We start from the raw sequence: 19,011 nt of genomic DNA, 5'->3' as shown, positions 1-19,011 counted from the left end.
TCCCCCAACCCTTTTTTGAAGAAAAAAGAAAGCGATGCGTTGGGTTGGCTCTGCTGGGAATCAGAGCGACTGATTAAAAGAAAACGGGCATCCAGTCCATCCATCCATCTGCCTTGAGGCCCACAGCAAGAAAGGAAATGTATAGTGTCATAATCCATCATGAGGCCGTAATGTCCATGCGAGCCACGATATCGAGGCGCTTGTTGCGTGCCGTAGTGGGGTACATGCGGTCGTGAGTCGGTGGGTCGCGTTAAGAAAAGGCGTGGGTATCTTTCAACAGAAAAGAAGCACCGCATCCATCCCCGTAGATGATCAGAAACCATGACCAACTACCTGCGCACATCATTTCATGGGCGTCTCTCCAAAAAGCACTCAATCCTCCTCGAACAACGTCTCGAACCGCCGGCCACCGTGGCTCATCGACGACATCCGCCGCTTCTTCTTCGTCCGCGGCAGCCCCATCAACGTCTCCTCCGCCAGCGTCGCGAACGCCACCCGCGACGCCTCCAGGTCACGCGTGTCGCCGCCGCGCTTGGCCGCTTCCTGGTTGCGGCGGAACGCCCCGACCTTGCTGGACTCGACGGAGTAGGAGCCACGACGAAACGACGAGGAGGCCTTGCGCTTGCGGGTGGTGGGGACAAGCAGCGCGGCGTCGGTGGCGTCGTCGATGGCGACGTCGTCATCCTCTTCTAGGTCGAGGAATTCGCCCATGTTGACCTCCCCTTGCTCGTCGTTCTCGGCGGCTTCGTCGAAGCCGATTCCATCGAAGGCGGTGAATGGGTCGGAGAGGTCGAACCAGGACTGCTCGCTGCCGGGGTTGCTGGGCATGAAAGACTCTGGTGGACCGACGCGAGCTCCGAACATGTTGCCGCTGGAGCCTATGTTGTTGAACTGCCCAGCGAGCATGACGTCCGTGGAGAAATATTTGGTGGGGGACCCATCGCTGTCGACATCATCAAGTTGCAACATCGGAGTGCGAGGGCTGTTGCCCGCAGTGCTGCAGGTGACGGAGGACATGCCTGACAGAGGAGTCTGTCGTTTGCGAGGAGTGATGATGTCGATCTGCTTCGTCCGGCCATTGAAGATGCAGATGCTCGCGTCGCTGTCCACCTCGACGACGAACTTCCCAATCGCCGGTCCGGATCCCAAGGGTCGACGAGGGCTCTTTGCCTTGGACCGGGTGCGCGGCGGCGTTGGTTTGTTTGCGGCAGGGGACGGCACCCATACCGGCATCTCCTCGTCAGTCGTGTCGCCCGAGTCTAGATCAATCAGGTTAGCAGACGTATCAATTCGCTCGCGGCGTCGGACGAACCATCAGTGCTGAAGCCATTATCCTCGCCATCAATCATGCGGCGCATACTGGGGCTCAGATCTTCGACTGGGACAGCCCATTGGTCCGCGCCGGCCTTGAATCCGCGGAGGGTGTTTTGGTGTTCAGCCGTCTCGTCGAAGCGGACGCGCTTGCGGGCGGGGAAGAGTGGCGTATGGGCCTGGAACATGTTCCAGCTGGGAGCGTCGAGTTCCATCCGGTTGACTGGGGACGCGGGGTCTTCCTCTGCCGAAAGCATCTCTAGTTCCATGCTGAATCGGTGGGAAATTTCGTCCGGCTCGTCCATGAAGTCTTCGATCCGTGGAGCGGGCCGCTTGGCTTCTTCTTGGATGATGTCCTGCTCTTCTAGTAACTCAATGGAATCGTCATTGCCGTCATCGTCATCGTCAGGAATGTAATTGACCGCGTTGTAGTCGTCATCATCAACCTCGACAACCCTCGGTGAGGGGCTTTCGGGTTGGGCATTTGGTGTGGGAACGTCCACTCCAGAGGAGTGAATATCAAAGTCCCGGACAGGGGTAGTGATGTCCATGGGAAAGGACTCCCGGTTATCAGCAATTGAGTGTCCGGTGGTGCTTGGCTCTGGGGTGGGGATATGAGAGTGCTGAACGTCGTCTTTGTGCCCCGCCTGATGTCCACATGACTCGACGGTGTTTACATCTTTTACATCTTGTTCACCGTCGGTGCCAGGCTCATCAAGTCCTTGGAGAAACCCATCAGACGGGGCAATCACCTCTGGCTTTTCGCTATCCTCCGCTTGAGACTCCGGTTCCGTACAGTCGTCTTCTTCAGCAGAACCTTCTTCTGCAGCCGGATCACCAGGGGTAGAGAATGTCTCACTTAAAGAGGAATCCGTACTGGCACTACTTCTCGCTCGGGATCGGAGGCTTCGGGCGGCGTTGCTCTGGAGAGTCTGAGTATATCGACGGTCCTTGGACGCCTTGGAAGCTTGTGCATTCATCTTGACTGGTGTTTGAGTACTAGATGACTAGATGCAAAGAGAAATGTGGTTGAGGTCGAAATGCTCCCGAAAGGTGAAGTGGGGGAGCGTCAACGGAACGGTGAAGGAGGGAGTTGTCTGGAGTTGAGGGGATCGTTCGGTCGGTCGGTGGATTTCGAAGGTGGTATGGGTGGTGACGACAAGCGGTGCGGATGCGAGTGTAATACCCTGGAAGGAAAGTATTTGCAGTAAACGCTAGAAGAAGAAGTGCAAGCAACTCAACTTGTCGTCGGAGGGAACGGGGTGAGGAGTCAAAACGTGTCGAGGGTCGCCGGGGCGTTCGCGGAAGGAGAACAGGCTTTTCCAAGTCGAGTGGTATGAATTGATACGAACGTCGACCCTGATAGCTCTATGAGAACCGACCAATCGAGAATTCGTTCGATATATATCTTCGTTGAGCGTCTTGTCTGTGGTATTCCTGAGGCTGGCCGAACTGGGAGACGCCCGGATGAGCGTCCCCCAGCGGAGAGTTTACAGCTCAGAGATGGACTGGGCCATGGTGTCTCGACGAAGATATGGTTTATGGATTTGACCTTGATTGGAGACTTCTAAATGTTGACTGGAGGTGACTGTGTTGTCCTTTGGGGGAATTAATGAAAGGAAGAAGAGAAGAGAAGAGAAGACGAGTGGAAAAGTCGAGGTGGAGGGGGGGAATTTTCCGCAACGGAGCAACTGGGGGTCTTCACTAGCGCCGTTTAGCGGTCAAACGGTTTTAGCTTCATCACTACCACTAACCACTGTGCTTCCGTACCTAACCATCAGGATCTGACCTTCAGTGGACTGACCGGCTGATATTTGGGATGGAATTAGGGAATAATCAATTGGACCGGCAATAATTAACTGACTATTGGCACCATGAACAAACAAATGTAAACGGGAGACAGACTGAGGGACACCGCGGGGATATGGTTGATGCTCGAATGGCCTCTCACTGCCCTTCCCCAGTCACTGAATTGCACCTCTTGAACTCACCACTGTGAAAACTGAAATGGCCCAGGGATGGGCTTCCGTTCCCTTCAGCGTGTGGGCGGCAACCTGCCGTTGCTGGTCCATATTTCCTTCGCTGTAGGTGGGTTGACCCCCTGCGTTCTGCGTCCCCTGGAGGAAACGATGGACGTGCGATTTGGTCACCACCTGCTGGCAGCTGGCACGCCCCGCTCGTGGTGAGTCCCCTCGTACCAAACATGAGGAGAATATCGTCACTGTCTCGATCGGTCCGAATCCTTCCATGTTAATGGTTACTTCATGATGTCGTCGAGTCACCATGGTGAATTGGTGATAGAAGATGGCTTTCTTTAAGAGTCGCCGCCTGATGCCGGTATAAATGGGAGTCATGATGTGGCAAACCTCACGTTTCGCATCCTTTGTCTCTCTCCTTCCGAAACATGAAGAGAATTGAAATCACCATAGTCCCACTAATCCCCCTTCTCAGAGTTTCTCACGCTTTCCAATTATATCATGCTTCGTGTCCTTGACGATGCGCAGCATCAACCATGGGCGTGACTGCCTGGACAAATCGTTGCTGCCTGTCGAGACCGAGTCTAGAATTTGCCCCATAACAGCAGACGACCGCCCCCCCGTTGTCGACCGTGAAACTACCAGTATCTTTCATCTGTATCGTGTAGTGTGTACAACAGCTTCATGCAGTCTGCAAATCAATCATGGGCGGACGAATGAGACGCATCCGATTGATTAAACCCCCAGTTTTCGAGGTTTGCCAATGGCTGCGGCGGCTGAGAAACTAGCACAGGCGCCAGGATGTCAGGCGGCGTTCGTTTAATCACTGATGATCGGATCTCCGAAGTCGTGATGGGAATTGTGGATGTTGAACATCGTTCTTTGCCCCTCGCCGGGCACTCTTCATCAAAAGAATCGCTATGGTCTGGTGGTCTTCTATCTACCATCGAATACATGATTCCTCCGATGTCTGACCATCGTACGTATACAACAGCTAAGCACGAGTCTCCTACTCTTCTGGAGTCGAATCTCGAACCCTCATGACTTTCCCTGAAACTGCAGGTAGCGTGGTAGCGGCGTGTCACGGCATGGGAGGGCATCCGATGGCGGTCCAATCTGCGTCAAACGTCCAACATCCCGCCAGATACGACGGGACGTCGAAAGGGCGGTGTGCTGGGAATTAGAGGCCGGTTCCCTGTCGGGTGTCGTATGGAGATCCATTTTGCGCCAATGGCAATGGAATAAAATGCTCTCTACTTTGAGTCTACTACTCTACTCACAATCTGACATCAACTATCGACAATGAATCCACATCCTCCGTTCCTTTCGGGGGTTGTTGCGTCCTCCCGTCGAGGGGTCGACTGCATCACTGGCGTCGATGCAAGCCACCCACCCACCTTTAACTTGAACCGCCCCTCTCGATCGTGCTCCGAATACGGAAGATGGTCCTGATGTCTCAATTTGCCACACGTGCGGTTTCTCCACAAAGGGGGCGGAGGGACAATTCAACGTGCAGCGGAACGGAATCCTCAGTTTCTCACGGACCCAGACACGAGAGACACGGCGCCGCGGATGGGATCGTCCGGCTCTCAACGTCGAAGTGGAACGGAGGGACAACCACCCAGCAGAGCCCCAATTCTCCAAGCGGAGGAGGCTCTTTTTTTCGAGCGGATCATCCAATAAGCGTGAGGCAGGGGAAAAGCAATCGGAACCGAGCGCTTAGGTTAGTTCTTTGGCAGGGTCCGAACTCCGAAGGTCGAGATTTGCCGGTGGGGCAGATGTTGTTGAATTCGGATTTGCAAGTTGCACGTGATCCGCTCGCTCCCGAGACAACCCCGCGGAGATTTCACCGTGGCTGGAAGCGGAAGATGGTTGATAGATCTATTCAAGAGGTATGCTACATATATCGTACAAGAGTGCTATTCACATTGCCATCATTGGCACTTGGTGAGATGGGGTATATTGCCGTAATGTTCCAATTCAATCCACCTTCCGTCCTGATCCATGCGGTCCATTTTCCATGACGCCTGGCCCCTGACCATGCCAATCTTGAGGAAAGAGTGATGTCAACGCCGCGTCCAACTCCGATCGTACACTGATGCCCGTACTGCTGCGGTTCATCGCGGAGAACTCCTCGCAGCACACCTTCAAAACGGAGCGGATGTGCAACTCCGTCTCGGACGTTTCCGACGACGGTAGCGAATGTCCGTCGCCAGCTTCTCCAACACCACAGTCCATGTCAACCAAGGTCTTCAACTCCTGGATCTGAATGGGAGGGGTTAGACGAAGAATCCATGGGAGTGATAGCGCATCCTCCAGCGCGGAGCGAAAGAGGGCCCGGATGGTGCTGGCGTTGGGAGTGAGTCGTCGGACCCCTCCTAAACGCGATGATCCCTTCCCAGGGAGATCAAGGACCACATCTTGGACGTTTTTCGCAATGAAGTCGCTTTCGCGTCGCATGACAGGGACACCGGCGTGCCTGTTCAGGTTCGGGATAGACTCAAATGTACTCGGCGGTCGAGAAAGGAATTTGGAAGGGGTCTTTGGGAACAACGATGATGATGACGGTTCTTCGTACGCGGTGCTGGATGGATAACGGATACACCAACTTCTCAGCAAATTCATACCCGCTTCTGAACCTCCGCATGCACAGGCACCTTCCAAGACCAAATTGAAGTGATCAATGGAGGGGGAACCGATACCACCGTCATAGCGAAAAGGCCTCTGCCATCCGTCCTGGAAATACACTGGATCCACGGATGCTAGAAGGAGATTAATTACCGTTGCTGCCGCCCTTCCCTTGGGCGATTCAGCGTAGGTGTCGAGGAGCGTCTTATAGACGCTTTTAGCTGCATTCAGCTGTGAAGGATCTGCGCTTCCAGCGCTGGCGGATACCATGAGCAGGGCGCGAGCAACCGTGGCCAAGAGAGTAACGGGAAGAGCGGCTCGTGCTTGATCGGATAGGTCCCCCAGGATAACGGTCAGGCGTCGCCAGTCATGTCGTAGAGCATATAGATCAGCGAGCGTCAGGAGCCGCAAGTCCGCCTGCTCGTCACTCCCCACGGTCAATACTTTCTGCAACAGGGCCTCGTCGTTGGCGCTGATGGCGTAGCGAACCATGGCCGGTGCAAGATGCATATTAGAGTAATCGGTCTCTTTGATCATGGGCCCGTCAACGTCTTCGGAGTAAAGCAACCATTTCCCAAACGCGAGATTTCCGGATGAAACGGTGAGGTCCAGAAATCTTCCAAGGATATCAAGACTAAGATTTGGGTCGTAGTTCGGGTACTCTATGCGAGGACTTCGGCTCTCAAAACTGAATGTCGGTGGTGTTGTTGTTTGAAGTTTGTCCTGTTCCTTAAACCGTCGGAAAAAGCTTTGCACCGACAACAACTTGTTCTCGTCGGTGAGCTTCAGTAGCTGCGAAAAGGCTTCCATTGCACCATCTGGATTTCCGAAGGCAATGTGCGATCGAAGTATACAGTGCATGATTCCGAGACTCGCTGAGCTGGGTTCAAACGGAACAGTATCGTTATCGACCGCTCCCTGAGAGATGGACGGTGCATTCTGCGCTTGGATTTCCACTCCAAACCGGGAGGATAGCATGGTCGTTGCGGTAAGGGCAAAGTTCGGCGCGTTGACAATGTCAACTCCCTCGGAACTGAGCAGCCGAGTGAGCATGATATCCCAGGACATAGTCCCAAGACACATGTTATTCCTTTGGAGCATTTCTTTACACTTTCGGATGTTTTGAAGTGTAATGTCCGCCGGGACCCCTCGATTGCCGACCCCTGCGTGTAAGGAGTTGACCAAAGCGGAAGCAATCCCTGCGACAACTTCCCATGATACTGTATGCCGCAATCCATCAGGAAGACTGGATTGGCCCCGACCGGCCTCCAGTAGGATCGATGACTTTTGGATGCCATGTTCTGCTTGAGAAGCGTCCGTGTGTTTGCGCCAATCGATGGTCTTCCATTGACGCCCCGACATCTGTGCGATGATCCCGCTGCCTTGGCCGGGCCAACCTCCATGCAGGCAGGCCGAAAGAATAAATTCAATCCAGACCTCGTGACTAATCTCAGCACTTCGAAATCTGGTCCAAGAGCTAGTAAGTGAGAAAGGTTTTGGCTGCCCACGGGTGTGATCCAGGCGCTCTTGCCGGGCCAGAAGCGCAGCATCCGATAACGCTGCTAGTATTCGCGTCGAAAGAGTTGAAAGGAGCGGCGATTTCAGAGGCAGGGTGTCTTCAGGGACAAGGGGATAAGTGTAGACAGCGGCCGGGATATCGTCATTATGGTGCAACGTTGCAATGATTCGTAGGACATGAGGCATTATCTCCTCGGAACCTCCATGAGCCGAAACATGGAGCACCATTGCGGCTAAGGTCCTCCATATTAGTCCGATAGTGGCATGCCGATGGTTATTGCTATGCTCCCGTGCGAGTCTGCGCGGCTGGGAGTAGGCGTTGTCTAACGGTAGCTTGGCACCCTTGGTTGGCACCCAGTCGGTTACGTGATTGATCGGTGTCTCGGTTAAGGTATCGAGATTCACAGCTTGTCCCCAGACAATATTAGTTTGAGCCAAAGACTCCCGAGATTGATCGTCGTCTCTGGTTACCAGTAATTCGATGAGGTTATGAACAACTTCCCATTGACCCTCATCGCGGCCGAGTTTGATTAAAATGTTGACTCGATCTTGCGCCCAGGCCGTTAAGAAGTGGTTCCTCAGACTCCTCAAACTCTGTGTCCGGCGTTTCTGCGCGAAGGCGCCTCCAACGGTATCATCTGGACTCGAGAATGCGGATTTCCCATGGGTCCACGGCCTCAAAAGCCTGATCCATTCGCTGTACCCCTTCTTTGATGTCGGCTTCACGTAACGGGGTCGGGTGCCCTCATGGACGGGCTTGGACGGCCGGGTTTTCCATATTGGCAATGGCAGGTATCGCTCCAATTGCCCCGATTCTGAGTTGGACGTTTTCGATCCGTGGATGGCGCGTGATGGAACCGACCAAAAAGGCGTGCGCTTGGATCTCCTGCCAGCAGAGAGGAGAATGGGTGGAGTGCTGCGCATAAGAGATTCGAAGCCGGCCGACTAGGGGAGTCGCATGAGTGGGAATCGAGGGACGTCGTATGTGACAGCGGATTGGAGGAAGGGTTTCGCAATATCTATCCGGGATATATCAAAATCGTGATGAGTAGCATACTGGGTCGGAGGTTTGAGCAACCTTCACCCGTAGCCCGGCAAATAGGCACTCCCGCTGCAGAAGGACCTCTGATAACATCTGATTTCTTCGCTCTATTCAAGAGAAAGGGAAAGAAGGAGGTCGGCGTTGGGGTTGATAGTGTATATAATCCAACAGCGGCGCTGGAAATTTTAGGTTCGACTTTATTTCGACAAGATGTTTTGCAGTTCTGGAAATGAAATGATGACTAATCAGACCCAGTGACAGGGCTGAGTCACGTGCACACGCGCCACATAACGAGCCACACGTGCAGGGTTCGACACGTGAGACGTGTCTTAATTATGGGTCTAGGACACGCGTGTCGTCACTGATTCAGACACCACTGCCAATTGGCGAATTTGCGATCATCACCTCTATCCTGCATATACATTCTACTCACTTCAAACTTCAAATCGAATCCCACTAAATATATCATCCAGCAGCGCTCTCATTGCGCTATCTCTTAATCTCCCATTGATTCAATTAACTCTATCCCTCCTTCAATCCCGTATATCGTACATAAGATATCAAAGCTCCGGAGTGGTCTGACGCTCACCCAACAAGCTCACAATGCCGTACCGACTTGGTAAGATATTTTCCACTTCTATCAGTTTTAACTAGAATAATGCGACGATGTATCTTTTAACTTATTTCAATCAAGATGTCGCTCATTATCTTTGTCCCGCTTTCCTTTTCAGCTTGATGCTGTGGCTAATTCGTATATTCAACAGAGGAGTCCACGACTGGTCGGGCAGTCTGCAAAAACACCGAATGCAAGGCTGCAAAGGTCAAGCTCGTGAAAGGCGAGCTGAGGTTCGGCTCCTGGGTCGAATATGCCGCCCTTGAACGTGGAGGCTGGAGCTGGCGTCATTGGTGAGTTCCCTCGCTACTTTGTCCGCACAAATGCTTACCTTTCAAGGGGCTGCGTTACACCCAAGCAGATTGCGAATTTGAAAAGCGATATTGACGATGATTTCGATCTACTGGATGGCTACGACGAGCTCCCGGCCGAACTTCAAGCCAAGGCTCGAAAGGCTCTCGAGCAAGGGCACGTTGATGATGAAGATTGGCGAGGAGTAGGTTTTACCATCTATAGAAAGATGGATACCTTGTTGATCCCTCTCCGCAGGACCTCGAGTGTAATCGCCCCGGCAAGTCGGGATTCCGAGTCCGACGCCGCCCTACCTCCAAGGTGGAAGAAGACGAAAACGAGAAAGATGACAGCGATAGCGAGAGTCCCACGAAGAAAAAACCCAAGCGGGCTCAAACAAAAGCTGCAGCAGAGGCTGGCAACGATGACAAGCCCGTGGCCAACAAAGGCAGAAAGCGGGCTGCCAAGTCTGTTGAGGACGAAGATGCCCCTGCTGAAGAGAAGCCCAAGAAATCCCGCAAGCGCGTCAAGAAGGAAGAGGCAGATGCCGATGCTGAGGTGGAAGCTCAGCCGAAGGCCTCGCGCAAGCGTATCAAGAAGGAAGAGGACACCGCCGACGCTGACGTGCAAGCTCAGCCCAAGGCCTCTCGCAAGCGTATCAAGAAGGAAGAGGACACCACCGACGCTGACGTGGAGGCTCAGCCAAAGCCCTCTCGCAAGCGCGTCAAGAAGGAAGAGACCGTCGAAAAGAAGCCGGCTGTTGAAACCGAGGCACCCAAAAAGCGTGGCCGAAAGGCTGCGGTTTCCGCCAGCGCAGAAGAACCTAAAGCCGCGCCCGCGAAACGATCACGACGAAAGGTCTCTGCTACTGCCGCTGCGGAACCTACCGCTGACGAGATCGAAGCGCCCAAGAGGAAGCGAGGACGACCCAAGAAGTCAGACCCTCCCGCGGAGGCGGAGGCGGACGCTGACCTTGCCGCTGCTGATGTTGAGGCGCCAAAGCAGAACAAGCGTGGACGCAAGAAGAAGACGACATGAGGGGTATGCTAATTGAGCCCTTTGCTGGCATCGTCAATGTCTTTTCGGAAGGGATCAAGACTTAGTGCTGTGTATCAAATAGCGACGCGAATATGGAGTGAGAGTTTAAATGGTTCAGGGCGAATATAATGGCAATGGCCAAAAAATTGGGTTTACGGATATCTGGGATCATCAGCAAGACAGCGACGGCGAAGTTAACAAGTTATGATCAATTAGTACGTTGCAGGATTCGCCTTTCCGAGAAATGTTCGATAGCTCATACGTAGTGCCTAATAACTGCTCTTCCTTTTCCTATTCGACGCACCCGAAGGTTCCTCATAAGGCGGCAACTCCCCCGACGGCACCCCTTTCTTGGCATCCGGCCCCACGAATTTCCCCTCCTCCGCCCTCCACCCCTCCGCCTTCAACTTCCTCCATTCCCTCGCAATCTTCAGTCGCACCAAGTCGCCCGCCGCCCGCGCATCTTCCAGACTATCGTGTCCATCCGCCCCGCCCGCCTGGATGTTCCGGCGCAGCCACTCCCGCGCGAGGTTCTTGAGGCCGTGGCGGATGGGAAGGCCGTGCGGGTGCGGGAAGAGGAGGACGGTGTCGATGATCGTGGGGTGGACGAGGCGGAGGGCATTGAGGTCGTTTTCGAGCGCGTGGCCAATGAGGGGGGTGGTAGGGGAGATGAGGGTGAGGAATAGGGAACGGGCTGTGGATGGGCTGGAGACGATGTGGAGGTAGCTATTGGTGCCGGCGATGTCGGTTCCGGGGGGAACTTGGGAGTTGTTGAGGATGAGCGGCTTGGCCGAGTTGAATTGCTCCAGGGTCACGCCGGAGAAGCGCGTGTTAAAGTCGAGGATGGCGCCGAACGGCTTGACGAGGACGTCAAGGACGGATTTGCCTTCGGGCCAGGAGGCGGCAGAGAGGCGGATCAGTTCCATCCCTTTAGTGGTATATCCCATCTCACAATCGAACGCCAGCGCTGTCGACGACGGGATCTCGGGGTTATCGGGAGTGGGTTCGAACGGGTGAACGACCGCCAATCGCTTCACCTCAGAGACCTTGAAGACATGTGTCGGGTGCGTCGTGCAACCATCCGAACCGATCGGCTCATTGCAGCACTCGAACAATGTCGGCTTCGTGCCGGTAGTCGCGTCGGTCTTTTCTCGTTTGGGAAATCGTCGCTTGCCCCAATGGTACACGCATGTTCCACCGCTGGTGAGGGCGCCGTCATCGCGCCGGTCGGGGAAGACTTGGAAGCGAGTTTTGCATCGATCGCACTCTTCCCAGCCTTTCGCGTCCATTTCTCCTTCTCGTGCGGCTTGGACCTCTGCGGCCGTCGGAGGTCGGGCGACATACCCGTGTTTTTCGAGACTCTCTTGATCAGCTTTGAAGCGGGATACCATGGAGACTTCCTGGTGTGGCTCAAGACCTGTCTCGATTGGTTTCTCGGTTTTCGTTTCCGATTCTCTCGGCCTTCTTTGCGCCTCAAGAATTTCCAACCACTCCGTAACTTTCATCTTCTTGTATGCGAAGAGCCGCTGCCTGACCAGATTTTCGTATACAGAGCCACCTTCATGAACGAGTTTCTCCTCCTCGTCAAGAGCCATTTTGGTCAACTGCCCTTCATGGAGGAGTAACTTTTTCAGCTTTGTTTCGGGGACGTTTGCAGCTTCGTCATTCAAACGTTTCATTGCTTGATAGAGGCTTTTGAGGAGCAGAAAACGCCTCCCGTGACCAACAGGATCTTTCTGCACCAGACGAGGATTCAGCGGCTCCCAAACGACGGGCTTAGAGGTTGGTTTAGCTGCCGGTTTGGGCGGAACTGATGTGGCTGTGGAACCGGATGGGCGTTTCAATGGCGGAGGAGAGATTCCTCGGGATATTCGCCTGGGGATCGCCGCTCTTTTATCCTTTGGTTTAGCATCCGCTATAGAGGTCTTCGAGCCGAGTAGGGAGGAGGTTGAATCGCTATTCTCTGACTTCTCTGACTTCTCGGGCGCCTCGGGCGCTGGTGTCGTTATGTTTTCGCCGGTTCGAGCCTGTAGGACTAGCCTCTCCATCGTCGATAGATCATCAACAGGGACGGAGACCCCTTCGTCCGATGAAAGCCTCCTCCTCTTCCTATCCGGTTCAGCTGTAACTGAGGATCCATCCTGATCGACTTTTGCCTTCGACCTGGTCGCGAAGGAAATGGATTGCTCGTTGGAATCGACCGTTTGGTTATCATGAGAGAATAGGCAATTCAATAGCTGGCATTCCTCGAGCCGCGGGCAAGGGATATTTCTGAAGAGCCCTTTTGGAGCAAACATTGTGAATTTTGATCGATGAATCGGCGCTTAAGCCTCTCATCGCGGATTCTAGGGCGAACTTTCGAGAAGTGAATCTCGAAAGAATATTGCGTTTCAGACGCTTAGCCCTCGAACTGTATGGTGTGGTGCGAGATCACTAAGAAGGTCGTCGAGTGCAGAGGTAGCAAACAATGAACAAAGAAGGCTGGCGTTGGAATGAGATAGGTTTCTTTGACGGGGTAATATCTGCAATCGTTTCATGACATTATGACATTCTGGCCCACTGTGCCTGACTCGGGATCTGGGGAAGATGAAAGATTAGGACCAGCGATATTCAATCCAGACTAGGATCGATAATATATCGAGATTCAAGAGAGAAGAACTGAAGAAGGGTTCCGAAAATGGATATCAGACGTGGCCGTGCACACTTTCATTTCGGGATGTTCCTAGCAACCTTATTGTCTGATCATAAAGAGTCAATACCCTGATCCGGACCTTGATAAAGAACCTGACAGTATGTACGGAATAGTAGTAGTATTAACAGAACCAGAAGAGAGGTGGTGTTGTAGTACGTAGTAACAGCCGCTCGGGGATCGGGACAACAAATTGATTTCCATAATTCGATTCACCACTCGGCAGCAGCCGCAGTCCACAAATCCCACCGGCGATGCCCCTTGTAGCCAACGCGTCATTTTACGGGAGATCTGATGCCTGATGAACTCCGTTTCCGGGCTATCAATTCACAAGTCCCGCCATCCACTCCTGACCATCACATGTAATATATATTACCTACTTCAAGGCCACTACTAGTCACTTCCCTCTGAATCCTCAAACTATTCGTATTCATCTTCTGTCGAGATGGTCATATCCACCTGGTAACCGTTGTAAATCCTGCCATTCTTTAGATAACTCTCGACTCTCGTGTACGGCGACTGTCATACTCCGAAGATGGGGACGGAGTCGCCATTCTCGGCAGAACCGGACCACCTATGTGTTTTGGTCCACGGGTACGTAGATGTTGCGCGATAACCCAAATGCCTTTACGCCCGCATTTCCGACCTGACCTTTATCGCTAGCCTCTGGGGCAACCCGAAACACCTCGCCTACGTCCACGACACCCTCCGCGACGCTTTCCCTCCCTCCCGCCTCCACATCCTCAACTGCGCCCGCAATGTCGGCGCCTTCACCTACGACGGCATCGAGCTAGGCGGCGAGCGCGTCGCGCATGAGATCGAGGAGACGCTGGCCGCGCTCGCGTCAGAGGGCCGGCCGATCCGCAAGCTGAGCGTTGTGGGGTACTCGCTGGGCGGGCTGGTGGCGCGGTATGCGATCGGGTTGCTGTACCATCAGGGGTGGTTCGCGGAAGGGAAACTGGAGCCGATCAACTTCGTGACGTTCGCGTCGCCGCATCTGGGCGTGCGGACGCCGTTGAAGGGATGGCATAACCAGGTGTGGAACGTGGTGGGGGCGCGGACACTATCGATGTCCGGGCGGCAGCTGTTTCTAATCGATGAGTTTCGGGACACGGGGAAGCCGTTGTTGGAGGTGCTGGCGCAGAAGGAGGGCGTGTTTATGGAGGCATTGGGGCGGTTCAAGAGACGGAGCTTGTATACGAACATCCTGAACGATCGGAGCGCGGTGTACTATACCACGGCGATCACGAAGACAGATCCGTTCGTGGGGTTACATGATTTGAACTTCAGCTATTTGAAGGGGTATGAGCCGAATTTAATCGATGCGAGCAAGCCGATCACATTGAAAGCGGAGGAGCAGTCGGTCCCACTCTGGGAGTGGATCACGACAAGAGCGAGAAGGGCGATTCATGCGATTCCACTGATTGCATTCTTCACCCTCATCCTACCCCTAGCAACGGTGTTCTTCCTCCTCAACTCGGGATATCAGACAGTCAAGAGCGGTCAACGGATCCGGCTCCACGAATCCGGGCAGACGGGCATACAGACTCGCCTATATAAAGTCCCGCTGCTAGTCCGGAACGTCCGACGCGCCGCCGAGGAAGTCTACGAGAACATGAACAGTGCGCAGGCGGAAGAGTACCTCGAGGAGGAGCATGCCACTGACTCACAAACCACCCGTGCCGGACACGAGGACGGAGGGAGCGGACAGGCGAACGGGAAGGAAAAGAACAAGGTCAAGGCGCCGTACGCGGAATTCCCTACTCTGGCGCTCACCGCAGGCCAATTTGAAATGATTCGCGCGTTGGACGAGCTGGGTTGGGAAAAGTACCCCGTCTACATCCACAAGGTCCATCACACACACGCGGCGATCATCGTGCGAATGCCGAAGCCTCGATTCGACGAAGGCAAAGTTGTCGTTGGGCACTTTGTCGGCGCGTTTGACATTTGAGCGATTTGACTCCTTCGAGAACACTTTACAGTCTGTATTACTGGAGCGGCCCTTTTCTGTGGGGGAATATCCCGTGCTGGGTGAATAGATAGCGATAGACCTAGGAGGAATAGAGCGCGGTTTATCCAGCAGCCATGAAAGACGCCTCAGATTGATGATGGCCTTAGCATTGGTAAGAGATACTATGTAGAACCTGAAGCGCAGCCTTGCTCAGGCTGTCCTTTGCTTATGATTTATCTGGTGCCATCGATATCAAGAAACGAATGCCATGGAGCGGCGCGATCCTCATCCAGAATTTATCTATACCTCAAAAGCAAATTCGATAGTCTACTCCATAGGGGTCACTTTGTTGATACCGAAGAGGAGATATGTCCTTTCTATTGATAATCTCATCACAACGCTTTTCCTCTCTCCTATGGATAGCGGTGGGATCCCACTTCGTGCTTCGCGTTTTGTAATGCAAGGAAGGATATATCTGTACCTTAGAATCTTCTCCCAGCCCGAGAATACTTACCTAGTACTACCGACTTCCTTGGTCAGATCACAGCCAAAATCATCTCCAGATTGGACGCCCACAACCTAGGACGTCGGACCGGCCGAAACTGATCGGCCCAGGCAGACGCCACCAATGGTTCCAACCCTCGCATGCAAGGTAGCTGACGTGGTGGCGCTCATCACCATCCAAAACGAGGATATCAGGATCTCCAATGATTTCCCATGACTTGACTTGTCACTTGAGCCTTGAGTCCTGAGTTGAGGTCTGAGGAGAGAAGAAGTGGAAACATTATGAATCCGGGATATTAGCGGGGTAGATGGCATCCACACCAATTAACATGAATCATATGGATGATGGATCGACGGGAGGAAAGCCGATTTCGAATTCGAATGCCAACGAAAAAGAATCTGGTCGAGTGGAAGTTGAGAGCTTAGAACACGACGTCCTAACTAGTTGGGACCTAGGTAATTAGTACGTATCGAGGTGGAACAAGAAGAAAGCCAACACCTGATGACTGATGAGGGTCCATCGGGAATGCCGGAAGGAATCGTGGAACGACATGATCGAGAGTCGTGGCTTTCCAAGTGCAGCGAGATCTCCGAAGTGTCAGTCAGCCATGCCATGTCCTCCATGCTCCAGTATCTGGAGTCCAGAAATTAGAATCCACCATTTTCATCGAAATCTTCAAGGCGCGCTGGGCAGTTGTTCTCGAACCGTTATTGGTTATGTCTGGTAGTAACTGGTCGTATCCCCAGCATACCTGCCTGGTTTGGACGTTCAGTGCATGAATCTGTATCAACCATCCATTGCAGAATCGCCCTGCGGTATCCCATCGTGCAAGGAAAATTTCTTCCCCGCGTGCAGGAGGCTTCTGCATGATCTCCGACACGGCTGTATCCATTATGATAGGACGATCATATGTCCGACAGATATGCGGGCAGGAAGCGTGCTCGACGCGTGATGGCTGATGTTCCCCCTTCATTCCTTCGACCACCAAACCACGGTCTCGATTCTTGATCCTCGAGTCTTGAAAGTCGAAAGCCGCGATCATGCATTCTTTGTTTGAACATCGATAACGCGCAACCAATCAGACGTGGGGGTCGGACGCAAGTTTCGATTTTCAGGTCCTCCTGCTCCCGTCTCCGCAATCCTCGAATGCCTGATGTGGTTGTTTCGTCAGCGCTAGTGGGGACGTGGCGACCGTATTCGTCGACGCGCTAACTTGTCGGGTAGTAGTGGATGGCAGAGCGTGGTGACTGGCGAACTGGCGAACGAGGGCAGCTGGCAGATGATTGCATGAGGATAACCGATCAAGGTTAGTCTGCTGTCTCTGAGAGGAACAAGAGGCGTGTTTAGTTGTGATGTGCGTTCCATGGTTGCATGGGAGTGATGAGGACTAGAGAGAAAAGGGGATAGTGTGAGGTTTAGTGGGAAGGTAATCTCCAAGGGGACCAATAAGATGCATCGTGGCTGATGAAACCCCTCCTTGGCAACATTGGCAATCAGCCTTTAGGAACTCGACCGCAATCTGATTTATTTACAGAGGACAGACAGAGTACAGATCGCTCTTGAAACAAGGACTAAATGTCGATGTCCCATTCTCGATGGTCAGTGTGGCAATTTTGGACATGGGACTGTTTCCAGAATCCAGCTGCCTACGCCCAGATAATTAATTAGTGTCAAAAGGCAGTTGATTGGAGTCGAGCAATCTGCGACGTTTGACGGGAGATGGACCACTGGATGCGGGATATCGGAATTCGGACATGGCCCACGCGGGGGCACCGCCTGGGGATGCCCTTGCTTTCCTGGTCTCTGGGGCTCTGGGCATGCAGGGACAGGGAGTCGGACAATTTATGCGACTGTGCTTGTGTGCGTGTTGGCATTTGGGGCAATTGGCAATTTGGCATGGTTTCCATGGAATGGATTAAGGGTGGGAGGATGGAGTGGAGCGGTCTGAACTCTGAGGCCTGATGGTGATGAATCTTGAGGGATATCCGTGGGAGAAATCACCTAACACCACACACAGCCGTGCAGATGGGTACTACTTGGATCGATAATCATCTATTTCGTGAGTTGAAAGTTGCCACTCGAAACCAAAACCGAGGCCACGGAGAGCGAGCGGGAGAGATGTCTCAACTCTCAAGTCGCCCATGTCGGGAAGAAAGAAGGCTGAAGCGGAGCGGAGATCGACAACGGACGTGTCCCACATTGAGACTTAGGTGGACTGCGAATCTGCGACAGATGGATGGGTGTTGTCGACCGCTTGTCGGTTGTCAGCGGAAACCCGGTCACCAGTTGGCGTTGGCGAGATGCCGAGATGAACCAATTTGGTGCTCCGATCCGCTCTAACCGTCTAACCGTCCAACACTCCAACTGTCCCACGACTGAAGGGAACGGAGATGATGGTGATGATAGCCTACCTTTGTGCATTTGTACGTGTCGGCTACGAACAGAGACTAACCCGTCAGTCAGGCACGCTATTATGTAGCTGGTGTCATTGCCGCCACCCAGGCCTGATCCTGATGTAAGGGCCAATCCACCATGTAGGAAGTGCAAAGGTGGAATCAATTCGGGCGTGTTGTCGGGTATCATTTCCACGATCCCATCTGTTGACTTGAGAAAGTAAAGAGAGAAGGGAAGCGATAGACGCCGAGCGGATAGGTACATCATCTTCCGTAAATCACCCTCCATCCTCCCATGCAAAGTGGGATGTGTCGGGACAGATGGGGATCGGTTGATTGCCCTGTGCAACACGATCCCCATGGATCTGATTTGGAGGGCGATCCCTTCTCATGGCCAGGACGTGGAATTCAGAATTAAGCTGGGCGAGCTGGACGATTGGGCTGGGAAATGGAAATTGGAGATTGGATAAATTGGAGGCATCTCTGGGCTGGGAATGGGAAATGAAGTGTAATTAAGCAAAGAACCGGTTGAGAAGTGTTATGGAGCGAGTGAGAGCGAGGGTATGGAGGGATCCGACGGGAGCAACAGAGGCACCCGATCGGCGGACCATAATAACAATGAAACCAAAACAGAATTGTGGCAGAATGAATATTGACGATATTCTCTAAGGAAGGAATATGTATTAGGATTTAGATATGATAACTAAGTTAGCAGGTAACTAGCAGGTAACTAAGTAGGTACCTTACCTTACCTCAAACTGTTGTTCTTAGGCTGTTTGTTATGCAGATTGCAGATGAAGTGCAGCTGTATAAGATGAGCCCCTAGAGAAATCGGCCAACCATCCGCCAATCCGCACCCCCCATCTGCATCCCCGCCAATTGAACCAAACACGCCGTTGGGCCTGCCAACCCGCCAATTGCAGCGCCCATTGCAGCACCAAACTGATTGCGCCCGCCAATCCGCCTCTCTCCCACTGCACCCGCCCGTGTCATCGGATTTGGGGTGTGGACGCTACTGCTGCTAAGGGCCTAAGCCAGGCACACTATTCTTCCCGC

The 19,011-nt window shown here is 53.3% G+C and overlaps 7 protein-coding genes across 7 annotated transcripts; 2 read left to right on the top strand and 5 right to left on the bottom strand.

Moving 5' to 3' along the window:
• Positions 1-372: 372 nt before the first annotated feature.
• Positions 373-2,291, bottom strand: P152DRAFT_447389 (uncharacterized protein; the record flags this gene model as incomplete). The annotated part of the gene is made up of 2 exons (XM_033677990.1): positions 373-1,259; positions 1,313-2,291. The coding sequence occupies 2 exons, from the start codon at positions 2,289-2,291 to the stop codon at positions 373-375; spliced, it is 1,866 nt and encodes a 621-aa protein (XP_033536767.1).
• Positions 2,292-2,525: 234 nt separating this feature from the next.
• Positions 2,526-3,825, bottom strand: P152DRAFT_247050 (uncharacterized protein). Its single transcript, XM_033674671.1, has 2 exons — positions 3,303-3,825; positions 2,526-2,909 (listed from the first exon to the last, which is right to left on the bottom strand). The coding sequence occupies exons 1-2, from the start codon at positions 3,663-3,665 to the stop codon at positions 2,802-2,804; spliced, it is 471 nt and encodes a 156-aa protein (XP_033536766.1). The 5' UTR covers positions 3,666-3,825; the 3' UTR covers positions 2,526-2,801.
• Positions 3,826-5,142: 1,317 nt separating this feature from the next.
• P152DRAFT_480212 (uncharacterized protein) lies at positions 5,143-8,652 on the bottom strand. Its single transcript, XM_033681752.1, has one exon. It carries the CDS (start codon positions 8,355-8,357, stop codon positions 5,268-5,270), a length of 3,090 nt encoding a protein of 1,029 aa, XP_033536765.1. The 5' UTR covers positions 8,358-8,652; the 3' UTR covers positions 5,143-5,267.
• Positions 8,653-9,078: 426 nt separating this feature from the next.
• P152DRAFT_471763 (zf-PARP-domain-containing protein) lies at positions 9,079-10,417 on the top strand (the record flags this gene model as incomplete). Its single annotated transcript, XM_033681096.1, has 4 exons — positions 9,079-9,094; positions 9,240-9,381; positions 9,428-9,584; positions 9,638-10,417. The coding sequence occupies 4 exons, from the start codon at positions 9,079-9,081 to the stop codon at positions 10,415-10,417; spliced, it is 1,095 nt and encodes a 364-aa protein (XP_033536764.1).
• Positions 10,418-10,686: 269 nt separating this feature from the next.
• On the bottom strand, positions 10,687-12,714 carry P152DRAFT_391309 (RNA exonuclease 3; the record flags this gene model as incomplete). Its single annotated transcript, XM_033676087.1, has 2 exons — positions 10,687-12,292; positions 12,395-12,714. The coding sequence occupies 2 exons, from the start codon at positions 12,712-12,714 to the stop codon at positions 10,687-10,689; spliced, it is 1,926 nt and encodes a 641-aa protein (XP_033536763.1).
• A 658-nt stretch (positions 12,715-13,372) lies between these two features.
• P152DRAFT_456184 (DUF676-domain-containing protein) lies at positions 13,373-15,450 on the top strand. The gene is made up of 2 exons (XM_033678941.1): positions 13,373-13,700; positions 13,770-15,450. Exons 1-2 carry the CDS (start codon positions 13,642-13,644, stop codon positions 15,055-15,057), a joined length of 1,347 nt encoding a protein of 448 aa, XP_033536762.1. The 5' UTR covers positions 13,373-13,641; the 3' UTR covers positions 15,058-15,450.
• A 2,158-nt stretch (positions 15,451-17,608) lies between these two features.
• Positions 17,609-18,726, bottom strand: P152DRAFT_246973 (uncharacterized protein). The gene has a single exon (XM_033674670.1). It carries the CDS (start codon positions 18,314-18,316, stop codon positions 17,693-17,695), a length of 624 nt encoding a protein of 207 aa, XP_033536761.1. The 5' UTR covers positions 18,317-18,726; the 3' UTR covers positions 17,609-17,692.
• Positions 18,727-19,011: the final 285 nt, after the last annotated feature.

This window comes from Eremomyces bilateralis, assembly GCF_010015585.1.
Source record: "Eremomyces bilateralis CBS 781.70 unplaced genomic scaffold P152scaffold_4, whole genome shotgun sequence".
Lineage (NCBI taxonomy): Eukaryota > Fungi > Ascomycota > Dothideomycetes > Eremomycetales > Eremomycetaceae > Eremomyces > Eremomyces bilateralis.
The sequence above is the reverse complement of the archived record's forward strand: the minus strand, read 5'-3'. Positions and strand labels throughout refer to the sequence as shown.

What these genes read in the sequence shown, in the direction of transcription:
- P152DRAFT_247050 (XM_033674671.1), bottom strand. Translation starts at nt 3,665, where the DNA reads ATGACTCCCATTTATACCGGCATCAGGCGGCGACTCTTAAAGAAAGCC. An exon ending in CCATTTCAGTTTTCACAGTG is followed by an intron (nt 2,910 to 3,302) that starts GTGAGTTCAAGA and finishes ATTCCCCCAAAG; the next exon opens with GACAACACAGTCACCTCCAG.
- P152DRAFT_456184 (XM_033678941.1), top strand. Translation starts at nt 13,642, where the DNA reads ATGGGGACGGAGTCGCCATTCTCGGCAGAACCGGACCACCTATGTGTT. An exon ending in CTATGTGTTTTGGTCCACGG is followed by an intron (nt 13,701 to 13,769) that starts GTACGTAGATGT and finishes CTTTATCGCTAG; the next exon opens with CCTCTGGGGCAACCCGAAAC.
- P152DRAFT_246973 (XM_033674670.1), bottom strand. Translation starts at nt 18,316, where the DNA reads ATGGGGATCGTGTTGCACAGGGCAATCAACCGATCCCCATCTGTCCCG.
- P152DRAFT_480212 (XM_033681752.1), bottom strand. Translation starts at nt 8,357, where the DNA reads ATGCGCAGCACTCCACCCATTCTCCTCTCTGCTGGCAGGAGATCCAAG.